General features: G+C 37.8%; 1 protein-coding gene across 1 annotated transcript in view; it reads left to right on the top strand.

Moving 5' to 3' along the window:
* The window catches only part of CDS1 (CDP-diacylglycerol synthase 1), a 70798-nt gene that overhangs the window by 51587 nt on the left and 3631 nt on the right, over nucleotides 1–15580 (top strand). The window contains exons 8-12 of the mRNA XM_082608941.1: nucleotides 1080–1167; nucleotides 3794–3862; nucleotides 6652–6804; nucleotides 8425–8544; nucleotides 10598–10701. Of these exons, the coding sequence (XP_082465067.1) occupies nucleotides 1080–1167; nucleotides 3794–3862; nucleotides 6652–6804; nucleotides 8425–8544; nucleotides 10598–10701 (534 nt within the window). The remainder of the gene's footprint in view (nucleotides 1–1079; nucleotides 1168–3793; nucleotides 3863–6651; nucleotides 6805–8424; nucleotides 8545–10597; nucleotides 10702–15580) is intronic.

The raw sequence follows: 15580 nt of genomic DNA, 5'->3' as shown, positions 1-15580 counted from the left end.
ATGTATGTGCGTGTAAACAATTGGAATCATTTTAAGATCGTCTTCCATATACAGACTTTTAGTTGATGGGAGGCAGTTACTGAAATTAGTAGGTTCTGTACAGTTAGTAGGGTTTTAATGCCACTTCAGGCTAAGATAGTATTAAAATTGATAGTTTTTCCTGAAAGAGTTTGTATTAAGAGCTTGGTGTAAGTTTATCAGATTATACTGTCTGAACAAATGACTTGTTTCTCTTTTGAAAGGCTGTTTTTAAAAAATTCTCTATACCATTGTAACTTGTTCCTGTCAACTGAAAAAAATGCACAACGTGAGCGTTGTGAGTTAAGTTTTATTTGGAGCCAAATGAGGACTATAGCCTGGGAGAACAGCCTCTCAGATAGCTCTGAGGAACTGCTGCAAGAGGTCGGAGGGGAGTTCGGTAATACATGGTTTTAGTGAAGGGGGCACGTGCGTCAAGCACACATTTTGGCAGAAGGTCGCTGCTGGTCACAGGGAGCAGACGCAGATGCCTCCGTTAATGATTTTAGTGCTTTTCTAGATATGAGAAGAGGTAAGAAATGGGGCTCATAAAATCTTCTCCTAAAAAATATCTAGCTCTCTGAAGGCCTGTTCTGCCAGTGTTTCCCAGAGCACACAGTGCCGCATTCCTGATCTCCCTGCTGAACTCCTTTCAGGGTGTGTTGGAGGTCAGCGACTGCAGTGGCCGGTGACCTAATCCTTGTAGAGCCAGATGGCGGGTGACAGTTTTTAGTTGGCATTCCTCATAAAACTGAAATTTGAAAGTCCATAGCTATAGAAATTGATTGTTTAATTTTAAAGTTAAGTTGATTATTTAATATTTTCATTAGCAATATTCTTCTCGTATGCTTATAGATTTTGCTCTGCTTAATTGCTAAATGGGCAAATTTGGTTGGTATTTATTGTGTCTGTTAATTAATCTTTTAGTACGTGCTATGTTCTGGGCTAGGCTGCAATGTAATCCAAAGGGTTATTGCATTGGTTCATTATGAGTCATAACCTGTAGAAATAGTTGCCACTTAATCATATGGACTTTTTTCTTTTCTTTTTTTTTTTTTAAGGTTCCTTGTTCCAATATCAAGTGTTATTTGCAATGACATAACTGCTTACCTTTTTGGATTTTTTTTTGGAAGAACTCCATTAATTAAGGTAATGGAAAAATACCACAAGCAAACCCTGACCATAACCTAAAAGATTAGCCACTGGAGAAATTCCCAACCATTTGGTGCTGTTGCACATTTTTGATTTCCGAGGTGCTTTGATTTTCCTTAGTTGCCCTCAGCAGCCACAGTGCAGAGGCAGTGATCTGTATTTCCCAATGATTCCGTCTGGTTCTTCATCAGATAGTCTCTTGGCTCCTTGATCATTTCCCCTCTCCCGTGAAGGCTCATGTCATCTTTTTGCTGGTTTCTTTCCCTTGGCTGTCGTGCGGTTCTTTATTCTGCTTCCCAGCAACCCTCTAAACAGGCCTGTCCTTGACTCTGCTTTCCTCTCAAGCCATCTCATTTATCTCCTCCTTCACCAGATTGTTTGAGAGTGTATATTATACCATCGTCACATACTCATGTCCATTTGAAAGACTTTTTTTTTTTTTTTTTTTTTTTGCGGTACGCAGGCCTCTCACTGTTGTGGCCTCTCCCATTGCAGAGCACAGGCTCTGGACGCGCAGGCTCAGCGGCCATGGCTCACAGGCCCAGCCGCTCCGCGGCATGTGGGATCTTCCCGGACCGGGGCATGAACCCGTGTCCCCTGCATCGGCAGGCGGATTCTCAACCACTGCGCCTCCAGGGAAGCCCTGAAAGACTTTTATACCCAAATTTGTTTTAAGAAAAAATTTGAGGTACTACAATAAAACACTGATGAATGATGCAAGTGATAAGGAAAAGTGAAGATAAGTGACAGGAAAGTACACATGAGGAGACCATGTGGTTTTGCCTTAGATTTGGTTCTGTTTACAGTCAATGGAGGCAAAGAAGAAAACGAAGTAATTTATACAGTTCCCATCTTGGGAAAGAAAGAAAGAAACCAACTCATGGAAAAACAGACCTTTTTCTAGAACTGATTTCTTTTAAAAATAAAAATAAAAAAGCTTTCACGTTGGGGCTACATAGAGGATTCACTCAGTTCAGATATTGGGCAAAGTCTTTTATAACTTTCTGACAAATGCATTAATTGGCTATTTTGATGTTATCACATGAAGGCATTTATGGAGGGACTGAGACAATTGTTCAGATAGAAAACCTGTTTTGTTCAGAGTGATGTAAGTAAGGATAGTTTATCATTCCTAGAGGAGTGCGTGGATGGCCTGCTTGTCCTTCAAAAACACCTTCCTTAAATGTGGAAAAGAAACCGCCAATGAATCCTATGTGGGGAAGCCCACATAGGAGTCCAGCACACAGCATTAAGCTGAGCTGTGGGGATACTGGCCAGCAAGCTATATACATTTCTAAAGTCTCTAAAGCTTATTTCAGCACAAGAGCAAGTGGTGAAGTAGTCAAGGCTTTTATACCAGCTGAGAAGTTTTTGGCTTAGGAGCCCTCAGAGGCTGTAGAAGAATCTCAATGTCTGATTTTGAACATCAATTTCTAGTGAATTACCAGGCTGGATTAGTTGTATAATATATGCAGATGTAATTAAGCAAGTTAACCCCTACATCAATATGATATGGGTCAATTTAATTCGATGAGCTATCTTTAAAATAATCAGCAGGCACTTCTGAATTTGAGTCAACTCCTACTTCATGACAATAATACTGAACTATCCTAGGAGACAGTGTTTATCAGTCACTTCTCTATGGCGGAATTGTCAGATTGGTCAAGAAAGCCTTGGTGCTTTATAAACTTCAGGACAAGAGCTCATGTAGTTTAGCATATCACACATTTCTATCTCAGAAACTTCCCTCCGATATTTATTTGGCTTCTGTTCCCATTGATCCACTGAAAGGAATATCACAGAGGCCGTCAGTGATCTCCTGACGATCATAGCCCCGTACTGAGTCCTTATCTTACAGAGATCCTCAGCCAGTTAGCACTGTCTACTCCTAAATCTTTTTCTCCTGCCCCTGCTTCACCAAGTTCTAGACTTTCTTCCAGATTTCTCTCCCTGAATGCTCCATGGACTAATAAACAATAGCTGGAATCTGAAACAAACGGTATTCTCAGAAGCCCAATATGTTTCTTCATGGAGAAAGACATATATAGTGACTAAAGGAGGGAGGATATGTGCATACTTGTGAGGCAAATACTGTACCTAGGGCTATGGAGCTTTTTTGCCATTTCAGAAAGAGGACTGTTGTAAGCTTGGCATTTGGGAATATATGAAAATCTGGGGTGCTGCAGAATCCATGTTTTGTTATACTCATTCTATTTTTGATCAGTAGTAGGTCAACACAGACCATGTATACTTAGAATGAATGAATATATCTCATCCTTATTACATTATTCTGGGGGTTTATATAAACATGAACATTACGGGACATTTATTTTAGCATAGAGTTTATAGTCCTTTGAGTGAAAAAAGCAAATTGAGGCTATTTACAGAAACAAACATATTCACACTATGAAGGATGTCTGAAGGCCTAATATGTGTTCGACTCTACTAGAGAGATTTGCACAAATAAATCACCATCATGGACTGAAGGAAAAAGGGTTGCAAAGCCTTTCCAATACGAAAAAAAGGAGAGAGGTACAAGGTATTATGGGAATTTATTGAACATATGTATCTGTGTGTTTTGTGAGTGCAGTAACTCTTTCTAATTCTATTTGGCCTTTTTCAGTTGTCTCCTAAGAAGACTTGGGAAGGATTCATTGGCGGTTTCTTTTCCACAGTCATCTTTGGATTCATTGTGAGTTTCACTAGGATTTTTATTTTATTTATATTTTGAAAAGTGGTAGCAAGTTTATTAGTCTATTCTGAACCTAAAAGAATTAAAACAGAAAATGCTAATAATGTATTAACTGAAGCCCACTAGACAGAATCCACAGGCATACCTCAGAGATATTGCAGCTTCAGTTCCAGGCCACCACAATAAAGCGAGTATTGCTATAACGCAAGTCACGTGAATGTTTTGGTTTCCCAGTGAATATAAAAGTTACAGTTACATTATACTGTAGTCTATTAAGTGTGTACTAGATTAAGTCTAAAAAAAACCAGTGTACATACCTTAATTTTAAATACTTTATGGCTAAAAAATGCTCAGCCTCATCTGAGCCTTTGCTGAGTCATAATCTTTTTGCCAGCGGGGGTCTTGCCCAGATGTTGATGCTGCTGACTGATCAGGGTGGTGGTTGCTGAAGGTGGGTGGCTGAGGCAGTCTCTTGAATATGACAGCAAGGAGGTCTGCCACATCTATCGTCTCTTCTTTCATAAAGGATTTCTCTGTAGCATGCAAGGCTGTTTGATAGCACTTTACCCTGCTCAGTAGAACTTCTGCTCAGTAGAACTTCTTTCAGAATTGGAGTCAACCCTCTCAAACTCTGCAACTGCTTTACCAACTACGTTTATGTAATATTCTAAATCCTTTGTTGTCATTTCAACAGTCTTCACAGCATCTTCACCAGGAATACAGTTCATCTCAAGAAACCACTTTGTTTACTCATTCATAAGAAGTAATTCCTCAGCCGTGAACGTTTTATAATGAGATTGCAGCAATTCATTCCCCTCTTCAGGCTCCACTTCTAATTCTCTTGCTATTTTACCACATCTGTAGTTACTTCCTCCACTGAAGTCTTGCAGTTGGAAAAATGGTACCATTAGACTTGTTTGAGGCAGGGTTGCCATAGACCTTCAATTTGTGAAAAACACAGTACCTGTGAAGCACAATAAAGTGCGTGCAATAAAACGAGGTATGCCTGTACTCTATAGCCCAGTAACTCTCATCCTAACCTCATATTAGAACCACCTGGGGAGCTTACACAACACCTATGTCCTAGCCCTCTCCCAGGTCAATTAACTCCCTCAGCTGATTCTCATATAAAGCTAGGCTATTGTGTTTTGGTAGTTTCTAACAGCTGTTCTGCCTTGTGGGTGCACAGGTGCTGGGAGGGGTGGTGGCTTTGAATAAAAGCAGAGAATGCAAATGATATTGAAGAGTTCTGTCTCTTTAACACATGCCAGCTGCTTGGGCTAGTGGGTGCTTGCTGCTGTGAGTCCAGTTTACAGAAAAAGCTTGTTAAAAATAATTGATGTTTACTTTTAGCTATGAATAATGGATATTGTTAATGTTTTAAAAATTAGTGTACAATTATGGAATTTAGGTTTTTATTCAAAGGTGTCTTGTGAGAAATCAAAAAAGGTACAGAAAAATGGCTGGATATAAGATAAATATACCAAAAAAAATTACTGTCAGGAAGTTTAATTTTTTAAGAGTCTTGTCCCTAACAGTTCTAGAATATATTCTATAGCCAAATATAGAGTGACTAATAACAACATAGAGCTTTGAGAGGGAGCAAATATACAAATAAATGGAAATGGGCCAGGCTGGAGGGGAAAACCACCATAATTCCTGTTTATCAGTGTAGTTCATTCTCAATGAAAATTGCAATAGAATTAAAAAAATTATTCCAGTGTTTATTTGTTAGAATATCAATGAGGTAATAACTGATGAACAGAATAATGAAAAGGGATCTGGTCCTGTCCAATGACTATACATTATGAAGAAGGGATTATTAAGTTAAATACTACTACAAGAATCTGGTATCATTAAAGACAATTTAGAAATACTACAAGAACAGCCATATCATTGGAAGAAAATAAAGAGCTATCCTATAAGAATGTAATGCATGACGAAATAAGGAGGAGGGAGCTTATATTTTTTTTAATAAGTAATTTTGAGGAAACTGGTTGTTTGGAAGCAAAATCAATTTATATCAATTTCTAGTGTCATATTTGCACTTCTATTAACCATTTTTGAGCAGTATAATGGTTTGAATGTCTGTAAAAGAAAGAAAATGAACTATTGTCTAGCAATTTAAATTTATAATAAGATATTTTGTTTTTATGTATCTTCTTCCATGGCTGAGGACAGCTAGTTTTAAAAATTGCAGTGATGTGTCCAGGGAAAGAATAATTTAGTCAACATTGTCTGGGTTGGTTAAGAACAATGGTGTTTTTCACCTGTGCTGTTTTCTTAGTAATTTTGAATCACTGTTTATTTTTTAATTGATGAAATTAATATAACCTTTATGCAAGAAACTTTAGTCCTGTACTCTCCCATACCTTTATAATTGTTAGCTTCTGCTGACATTAAATGTGTTCTTAAAAAAAGTAAAACCTTGCTATAATATTTGTCTAAATGTTCAAATCGGCTTCTTTTTCTCACTTTCCCCTTCCCTCTTTTTTATTGTGGTTATACTGAGATTATAATCATACTGATTTCCAAAAACTTTTGTTTTCTAATGGCTTTTTAAAGTCTTTTATTCCATCGGTTATGGTCATTTAACTTTGAAAATACATGGTAGGAAGTGAATGCGAGGAAAATTTGGCATTCTGTTTCTGGCCTTTCTGACACATAACATATATACATTTAAAAAATTTTATATATATATACACACACGTGCACGCACACACACACACACATACATACATACAGATATTTTCATTCAATGTTTTACGAACGCTTGCTTTGTTATTTAGGCCGCTTACGTGTTATCCAAATACCAGTACTTTGTCTGCCCAGTGGAATACCGAAGTGATGTAAACTCCTTCGTTACAGAATGTGAACCCTCAGAACTTTTCCAGCTTCAGAGTTATTCACTTCCTCCCTTTTTGAAGGCATTGTTGAGACGGGTAAGATAAACATGGTGGGGATCCTCCCTCCCAAAGATTAAGCTTCATTTATTGCAAGAGATGGATTTCTGCAGAATTTTTAACTCTGTAATACAGATCACTGTCTGCTTGGCATCAATCATATATTCTGTCCCCTTGTGATTTCCCTTTTTTGTATATAAAGTGAATATTACTATCACAAACCAGTTGTCTGTTAGAAACTTACTTGCCTAATGGTTTGAATACTGGTGGTAATTTATCTTGAAAACATTTTTAAATGTCTCTTAGATTTCTACAAATCAAACAAGTTATAATGAGTTTCACGTGTAACTGGTATAAATTGACTCAATTTAAAACTTAATTAAAATTCACCAGCTCAAAAATTACTTGATTTTTAGGAGACTTTTACTATTACAGAAAGCTGCTGTTTCTAAAAATCAGTTTCCCTTCCAAAAGCACACTGCTGCCATTTAAAGGCAACCTTGAAGGATGTTGACGTGCTGTCTAGTAGATCCCTGCTGATCTATGCTACTAGGACTAGTGGGTGGTTGGTTAAAGTGGGGAATCAAATAATTGTGTGTGTGTGTGTGTGTGTGTGTGTGTGTGTACACATGAATGCATCTGAAACATTTATTATTTATTTGGCCATGCTACACAGCTTGCGGGATCTTAGTTCCCTGACCAGGAATTGAACCCTGGGCTCTGGCAGTGAAAGCGCCAACTCCTAATCACTGGACCTCCAGGGAATTCCCTGAAATATTTAACTTTTAACTAAAGTTAATTTTTGAGAAGAAGGTTAACCAACAAATTATTTCTCTACTTGAGGGCTCAATACATTGATTCCAAGAATTTTTTCAGTGTCCAAGCCATCTATTATCTGCTGTAAAACTCTTTGATACTGCTAATCTTTGATTGGGGCAAGGCCGTTGCGTTCCTTTGCGAACAGGTCCAAAGATTGGAGTTCTTAGTGATCTTTCTTAAACCACACCCATTATGCACTCTCTACAATTTGTAGTTTCAGTTTATTTAAAGTGGAGTAAGAACTAAGAATTTACAAAATAATTTGACTGCAGAATTCTCAATTTTTATGGTTTCCTCCCCAAATCTTTTATAATTGTCTTGCTGATGCTAATTTTGGTAGTCTTTTTAAGCATTTTATTTTCAGGTGTTTCCACAGAATTTAACTTAATTTTAAGAGAAAGACCAACTTTTCCCTCATTTGTCATATAAAATTAAAGTGAAATAAAATACAAATACAAAATACATTATATAATTACAAAAACAGAGTGCTACTGGTAAAAAACAATGTCAGAAATTAACTGATTCTTGGTAAGCCTATGACCCAAGTGATGTAGAAGTTTCTAGACAGATTAGAAAAGTAGCCTATCAGATTTTAGCACACCAGGCGCTTTCAATACGCTTACAGAGGGAATAGGGAGTGCAGGCTGAATAAGCAGAGTGGTAACGAGAGCTTACACATTTATTATTTCCTATGATCTTGAAAGTTTGTGAAATTAACAAAAATATGGCATGTGCTTTGACTTAGTGTTTATATATAATGGCTCTGAGTTTAGGTGGCGTGCTCGAATACATTTTTCAGGCAGTTAGCCTCAACCCCTCTCCTTTTTTTTCCCTCTTTAGGAAACAGTAAGCTTGTATCCTTTCCAGATACACAGCATTGCTCTTTCCACATTTGCATCTTTGATTGGCCCATTCGGAGGATTCTTTGCCAGTGGATTCAAAAGAGCTTTCAAAATCAAGGTATGTGTTTTAGATTCTTTGCTACAGTGTTACAGAATATAATTAGAGAATGTAATATAGTTGGAATTTGGTTCTCTTTTGGTCTCCCGCATTAAGCCTGTGGGCAAAAACCTTTCCACCCTATTTGTGTCAGCCTCACAGAGTATATATTCTTTCTTGTTAGGTTTTGGTCATGCCGTGTTAATACATTTTAAAGTGTTATATCACCCTCTTTTCTAGAAATGGCATGTGTCACTTAATGCTGGGACAGGCACGGAATCTTGGTCCTTCAAGTGTTCATCCAAGAATCCAGCTATGAATTGTCTAAGTTTAGTGTCCTGTCACAGTCTCAAGTGAAGGGAAGTGCAAGAGAGCCTTTGGATATGTAACTGTCCATTCTGCTGAACCAAGGGTCAGCAAACTCTTTCTGTAAAGGGCCAAATCATATGCTAATAGCAGCAATATTGCAAACTGCTCAGTTCTGAAGTCTTCCACTGTAGTGTGAGAGCCCCGTGGACAATACATCAATGAATGGGTGTGGCTGGGTTCTAATAAAACTGTACTTACAAGAAACAGGTAGTGGGCTGGAATTGGTCTGTGGGACATATTTTGCTGATCCTGTTCCAGATACTTAAAATTAGCCCTGTTTTGTTTAACTTAAATTCTCATAAAGTGAGATATATTTGGCCTGTTATCTTAACTCTCCTCACATGGCTTCACTAAGTTAAGACTGAATGTTTGCCATTGGGAGTTAGAGAGTGGCTACTGAAGGTGGGGTGGTCAGGGCAGGCTTCTCTGAGGTGGCATTTGAGCAGGGATATCAGGAAGGGAAGAGAATGAGTCCTGCAGAGAAATCGAAGGAAGGGAGTTCCAGCAAGTGCAAAGGAGTAGAGGAGATCAGCCGCTGGAAGGGGAAGAGGAACACTGTGGCCATGGTAGGGAGTAGGCGGTCAGACTACAGAGTGGTGGCCAGATCCCAGAGGTCAGGGAAATAAATACGCGAACTCAGCGAGCACTCGCAATGGGGAAGATACTAGATTAGGTGGAATGCAATATGCAAAAGTGTACAGGATGTTGTCCCTGTTCTCATGATGCTCACCACCTACTAGGGGAGATAATACACATCCACAAAGAACCGTAGCAATAGCTATGCAAGACGAGAGGCCTGTAAAGGCTGCAAACAGCAAAGCGGGATGGAGTTACCACGGCTCTATTGTGCTTGGGTTAGTAGGGAAGAGAAGGAAGGAAATGTGTTGGCAAAAATTAACCAAAGAGTTTTTCAATAGTTGTTTTAAACAGAGAAATGTTATGTTTAGAATGGTCTCCAATCCAAGGTTTCTTGGTGAATGGTGAGGTTTCTTTTCATGTCTGAAATGAAGGTATAATCGCTGTTGCATTTTAGAGGTTTTTAGGCTGCTTGAGTAAACGAGAAGGACAATTAGTCATTTCCATTTCCTGGGCCCTGACACGTGTGGATGGATCTATACAGGGTCAATCTGCAGAGGCTTACTAACCATTCCCTTAATTTGGCCATTTAATGGACTAACATGTCCCAAATGAACTATCTATTTTGATTTCCTTTTTACCCCAACATATAAAAAAAAGAAATATTTATCACAGTAGTAAAATATTTATTTCAGAGTAAGAACCATTAGGATAAACATGAGCTAGAACCAGTTGTATATCTGTCAACAACGCTAAAATAGCTCCCCAAATAGTTTCTGATTAAACGGAAGAGCCAGCTATAAGATTAGATTAGTAATAGCTGATAGCATTTTTGATTTAGAAAAAGTTTTATTAACTAAAAAAAGTTAGTGCTAGATTTAATTAATATTTAATTAGTGTTCTTTGAAAACTGTGGGTCAATTCAGTAGTCATTCTAACATGGGCACATATTCCAAAGATGCAGTTTTAATCTGTTGGACATGTTCTAATAAGTTTGTATTTAGCGGGAAAATCCAATAGTAAAGTATTTTCCTTCAAGTCCGTGATGTTAAGGAGACATTTACAGAGAGGAGTTTTACAGCAGGTGATTTTTTTGAAAAGTTACTAATATGTTTGTTTTTTTCTGAAGGATTTTGCAAACACCATTCCTGGACATGGCGGGATAATGGACAGATTTGATTGTCAGTATTTGATGGCAACTTTTGTGCATGTATACATCACAAGTTTTATAAGGTACTTCTAGATTTTTTTAAAATGTTTTATTAGATGATTTCTTGGAGTTCTCATTTCGACAGGCATTAGTTTGAATTAGTTACTTTTTTTGTCATTGGTAATCTATAACAGCAAAGGGAATGGTGGCTCCTGGAACTGTGTCACACTGTAGCCTTGGGCAGTATGATTAAATTATAATTATTTCCCTTACATTAGAACAAGTTAAAAAATAGTATATGTCATAGTCTTATAGGGCTGAGTTAAGATTCATTCAGAGTGGGTGAATGGTACTAGATTTGGAACAGCAGGAGATTTAATTTCTCAACTGTGGACATTGTGGTGACAGTGAACCCTAAGAGTGACTTAAAAAGGAGGAGGACATAATGATTCATCCAGTCCACCAGTTATTGCTTGAGTGCCTGCTATGTGTTGGGGAATGTTATGGGCACAGATATAGCAGAGAACAAAACAAACCAAGTTCCTCTCCTTAGGGCTTATTTTCTTCCTGGGGAGTTGGAGGGAGAAGGGGCAGAAGTGGAGAACAAACAAATGTAGCTTGTTTGGTGGTTATAAGAGCCACGGAGAAAAGCAGAGCAGTCCGAGGGATTATGGGTGTTTATGGGGTGCAGGTGGGGAGTGGAGAGGCGGGGAGGGGTAGGTGGAGGGTGTTGCTGTTTTATATGGGGTGCTTTATTCTCATTACTAAACTTTAATGTTTTGGATCTGCCCTGAAATGCCAGTTTGCGGTGTGAAAGCTAACCATATCAACCACATGTTAACTTTATATGCCACGGTCTCTACTGGTGTCTGAGCCTAGAAAACCTGTATTTCCTTTAGAGTTATGTGGATTGAAACTCATATTTATAGGTCCCTAAATATGCATTTTAAATATATACCCATAGTAGTGTGAGCATTTCTGTATTAACTTTTATTTTCGTTGAGCCGTCTTGTTAGTTTATCTATTTCATTAATCTTTTCAAAGAATCACATTCTGACTTTACCTTTCTCTGCTGTGTATTTGTTTCCTATTTTGTTGATGTCTACTCTCATCTTTCATTCCTTTATCTTTTTTAAAAACTGTATTGCCGTATAGTTGATTTACAATGCTGTGCTAGTTTCAGGTGTACAGCAAAGTGATTCAGTTATACAGATATTCATTCTTTTTCAGACTCTTTACCCATATAGGTTATTATAGAATATTGAGTAGAGTTCCCTTTGCTATACAGTAGGTCCTTGTTGGTTATCTATTTTATATATAGTAGTGTGTGTGTGTTAATCACAAGCTCCTAATTTATCGGCTCCCCCTCCTCCATGTTTCGCCTTTGGTAACCATGCATTTGTTTTTGAAATCTGTGAGTCTGTTTCTGTTTTGTAAATAAGTTCATTTGTAAAAATTAGATTCCACATATGAGTGATATCATATGGTATTTGTCCTTGTCTGACTTACTTCACTTACTTTACTTAGTATGATAATCTCTAGGTCCATCCGTGTTGCTGCAAATGGCATTATTTTGCTCTTTTTTATGGCTGAGTAATATTCCATTGTATATATGTACCACATCTTCTTTACTCCTCTGTCAATGAACATTTAGGTTACTTCCATGTCTTGGCTATTGTACCATAGTGCTGCAGTGAATATTGGGGTTGCATATATCTTTATGAATTATGGTTTTCTCTGAATATATGCCCAGGAGTTAGATTGCTGGATCATATGGTAGTTCTATTTTTAATTTTTTAAGGAACCTCTGTACTGTTCTCCACAGTGGGTTTACCAATTTATATCCCCACCAACAGTGTAGGAGGGTTCCCTTTTCTCCACACCCTCTTTAGCATTTATTGTTTGTGGACTTTTTTTTTTTTTTTTTTTGGCCGTACGCGGGCCTCTCACTGCTGTGGCCTCTCCCGATGCGGAGCACAGGCTCCGGACGCACAGGCTCAGCGGCCATGGCTCACGGGCCCAGCCGCTCCGCAGCATGTGGGATCTTCCCGGACCGGGGCACGAACCCGTGTCCCCTGCATCGGCAGGCGGACTCTCAACCACTGCGCCACCAGGGAAGCCCTGTTTGTGGACTTTTTGATGATGGGCATTCTGACTGGTGTGAGGTGATACCTCATTGTAGTTGTTTTTTTTTTTTTGATTTTTTAATTTTTTTTATACAGTAGGTCCTTACTAGTTATCCATTTTATACATATTAGTGTATACATGTCAATCCCAATCTCCCCATTCATCACACCACCACCACCATCACCCCCCACCACCACTTTCCCCCCTTGGTGTCCATACGTTTGTTCTCTACATCTGTGTCTCTATTTCTGCCCTGCAAATTGGTTCATCTATACCATTTTTCTAGGTTCCACATATACGTGTTAATATACGGTATTTGCTTTTCTCTTTCTGACTTACTTCACTCTGTATGACAGTCTCTAGATCCATCCACATCTCTACAAATGACCCAGTTTTGTTCCTTTTTCTGGCTGTACCTCATTGTAGTTTTGATTTGCATTTGTCTGATAATTAATGATGTTGAGCATCTTGCCATGTGCTTCTTGGCCATCTGTATGTCTTCTTTGGAGAAATGTCTATTTAGATCTTCTGCCCATTTTTTGACTGGGTTGTGGCTTTTTTTGACATAGAGCTGCATGAGTTGTTTTGTATATTTTGGAGATTAATCTCTTGTTAGTCACTTCATTTGCAAGTATTTTCTCCCATTCTGTGGGATGTCTTTTCGTTTTGTTTGTAGTTTCCTTTGCTGTGGAAAAGCTTTTAAGTTTAATTAGGTCCCATTTGTTTATTTATTTTTATTACTCTAGGAGGTGGATCCCAAAAGATATTGCTGCAACTATGTCAAAGAGTGTTCTCCCTATGTTTTCCTCTCAGAGTTTTATAGTGTTCAGCCTTATATTTAGGTCTTTGATCCATTTTGTTTATTTTTGTGTATGTATAGTGTTAGAGAATGTTCTAATTTCATTCTTTTACATGTAGCTGTCCAGTTTTCCCAGCACCACTTATTGAAGAGACTGTCTTTTCTCCCTTATATATTCTTGCCTCCTTTGTCGTAGATTAATTGACCATAGGTGTGTGGGTTTACTTCTGGGCTTTCTGTGCTGTTCCATTGATCTATATTTCTGTTTTTGCATCCTTTATCTTTCTTTAGGTTCAATTTTCTGTTCCTTCTCAAGCTTCTTGAGATAAAGCTTAGATTACTGATTTTCAGCTTGTCTAATGTATTTGTCTAACATTATATATTTCCTCTTAACTACTGCTTTTTGAGTGCTCTTTTAAAGTACTTTCAAGTATTCTCATCCCACGTTATATATGTAGTTTCATTATTCAGATACAAATATTTACTGATTTCCAGTTCTATATCTTCTTTGACATGGGATTATTTAGAAGTATATTGATTTGCTTCCAAAGAAATGGAGATTTTCTCATTCTCCTTCCTTTATTGATTTTTGCTTTAATTCCACTGTGGTCAGCAGTGTCTTTATTACTTCAGTATTAATATTTGTCATGACTTGTTTTGTGCCCAGGCATATTGTCTACTCAGATATACATTGTATGTGCACATGAATCAAATATGCATTGTGCAGTTTCAGGATTAGTGTTGTAAGTCAACTGGGTGAAGTTTAGCTAAATCTTCTGTACTGGTTTTTTGGTTTGTTTTTCCATCTGCTTGTTCTGTATCAGTTAGTTACAAAGAGAGCTTTGTCAGAATCTCCCAGTTTTTGCTTTATATACGTTGAGGTTGTATTAGGTGTCCACACATTTAGAACTCGTGTCTCACTGTTGAATCATTCTTAGTATCATTCTATAATGTCCTTCTTTATATACTACTTGTTTAAAGCTTATTTTGTTGAATATAAGTCTAGCTACATCAGCCTTCTTCTTATTAGTGTTTGCATAATATTTCTTTGTCTATCCTTTTATTTTTTGTGTGCCTTTTTCCTTATATTTAAAGTGTGTTTCACTTTTCTCACAAGGATTTTCTTTTTTTTATAACCCAGCTGACTATCTTTGTCTTTTTAATTGGAGTATTTAATCCATTTGCATATGATTTATTTACTGATATATTTGAGTATTAGTAATTAGTGGCTTTAAATCCTTAGAACTCTTTATTTGCAGAAGATGGCAGCTTTTAGAGCATTAACTCATACTTTTTTTTTTTTATCTGCTGTTCTCTCAGAAGGGAAAAGTCATGCTGAGCCATGTTGTCCTCCATTTGAAAGTACACATTTAGACGATTAGAAATACAGTGCTAGAGCCAGTGTGCAACTAGCTGGGAGCCCCTGCTGACAATTTTGCATTTAGCTGAACTTGCTAGAATAGCCTTCCTTTCCTCTGTGGGCCCTACTCTGGGTTTATGTTAGGAAGTTGCTGAATCTTTTGAAGAAATTTAAGGCAAGCTGTGTCCTGACTTGAGTAGACTGTAGCTGTGAGAGACATATGGCTTCAGGTTTTTGGCAAATGAGTTGAGCCACGTGTACAAAGGTGACCCATGGGACGGCTAATCCATGCTATTGTGCAATAAGTCATAAATTTAATTACCCATGTAAATGTCTTTCTCAGAATTCTGTGCCATTCTCCATCTTGCTTTTTCTCATTGGATTTCCCTAATCCCTCTCCACAAAAAGTAAGCTCACTCTGGTGTTCCTTTTCAAGTGGATTGTAGAAATTGCAGAGAACAATACATCTACATCGCAGTCTGAATTAGGTTCATTCTGAATTTAACAAAATAGCACTTTAGCAGTGTAAGTGCAAAAACACAAGTGATCTCCAGCTTATAAATGGGTTGAGTTCTAGGGTGCAAAAGGTAGGAAATTGCAATCCCCTGACTGTCATGGTGTCTCTGGAGGGTGGAAATCCTGGTTGGGGTCTTTTCTGACCCAGAGTGCACCATCA

Source organism: Mesoplodon mirus (genome assembly GCF_964341445.2).
Source record: "Mesoplodon mirus genome assembly, chromosome: 2".
Classification (NCBI taxonomy): domain Eukaryota; kingdom Metazoa; phylum Chordata; class Mammalia; order Artiodactyla; family Ziphiidae; genus Mesoplodon; species Mesoplodon mirus.
Note: the sequence above shows the minus strand (reverse complement) of the source record. Positions and strands in the feature narration are given on the sequence as shown.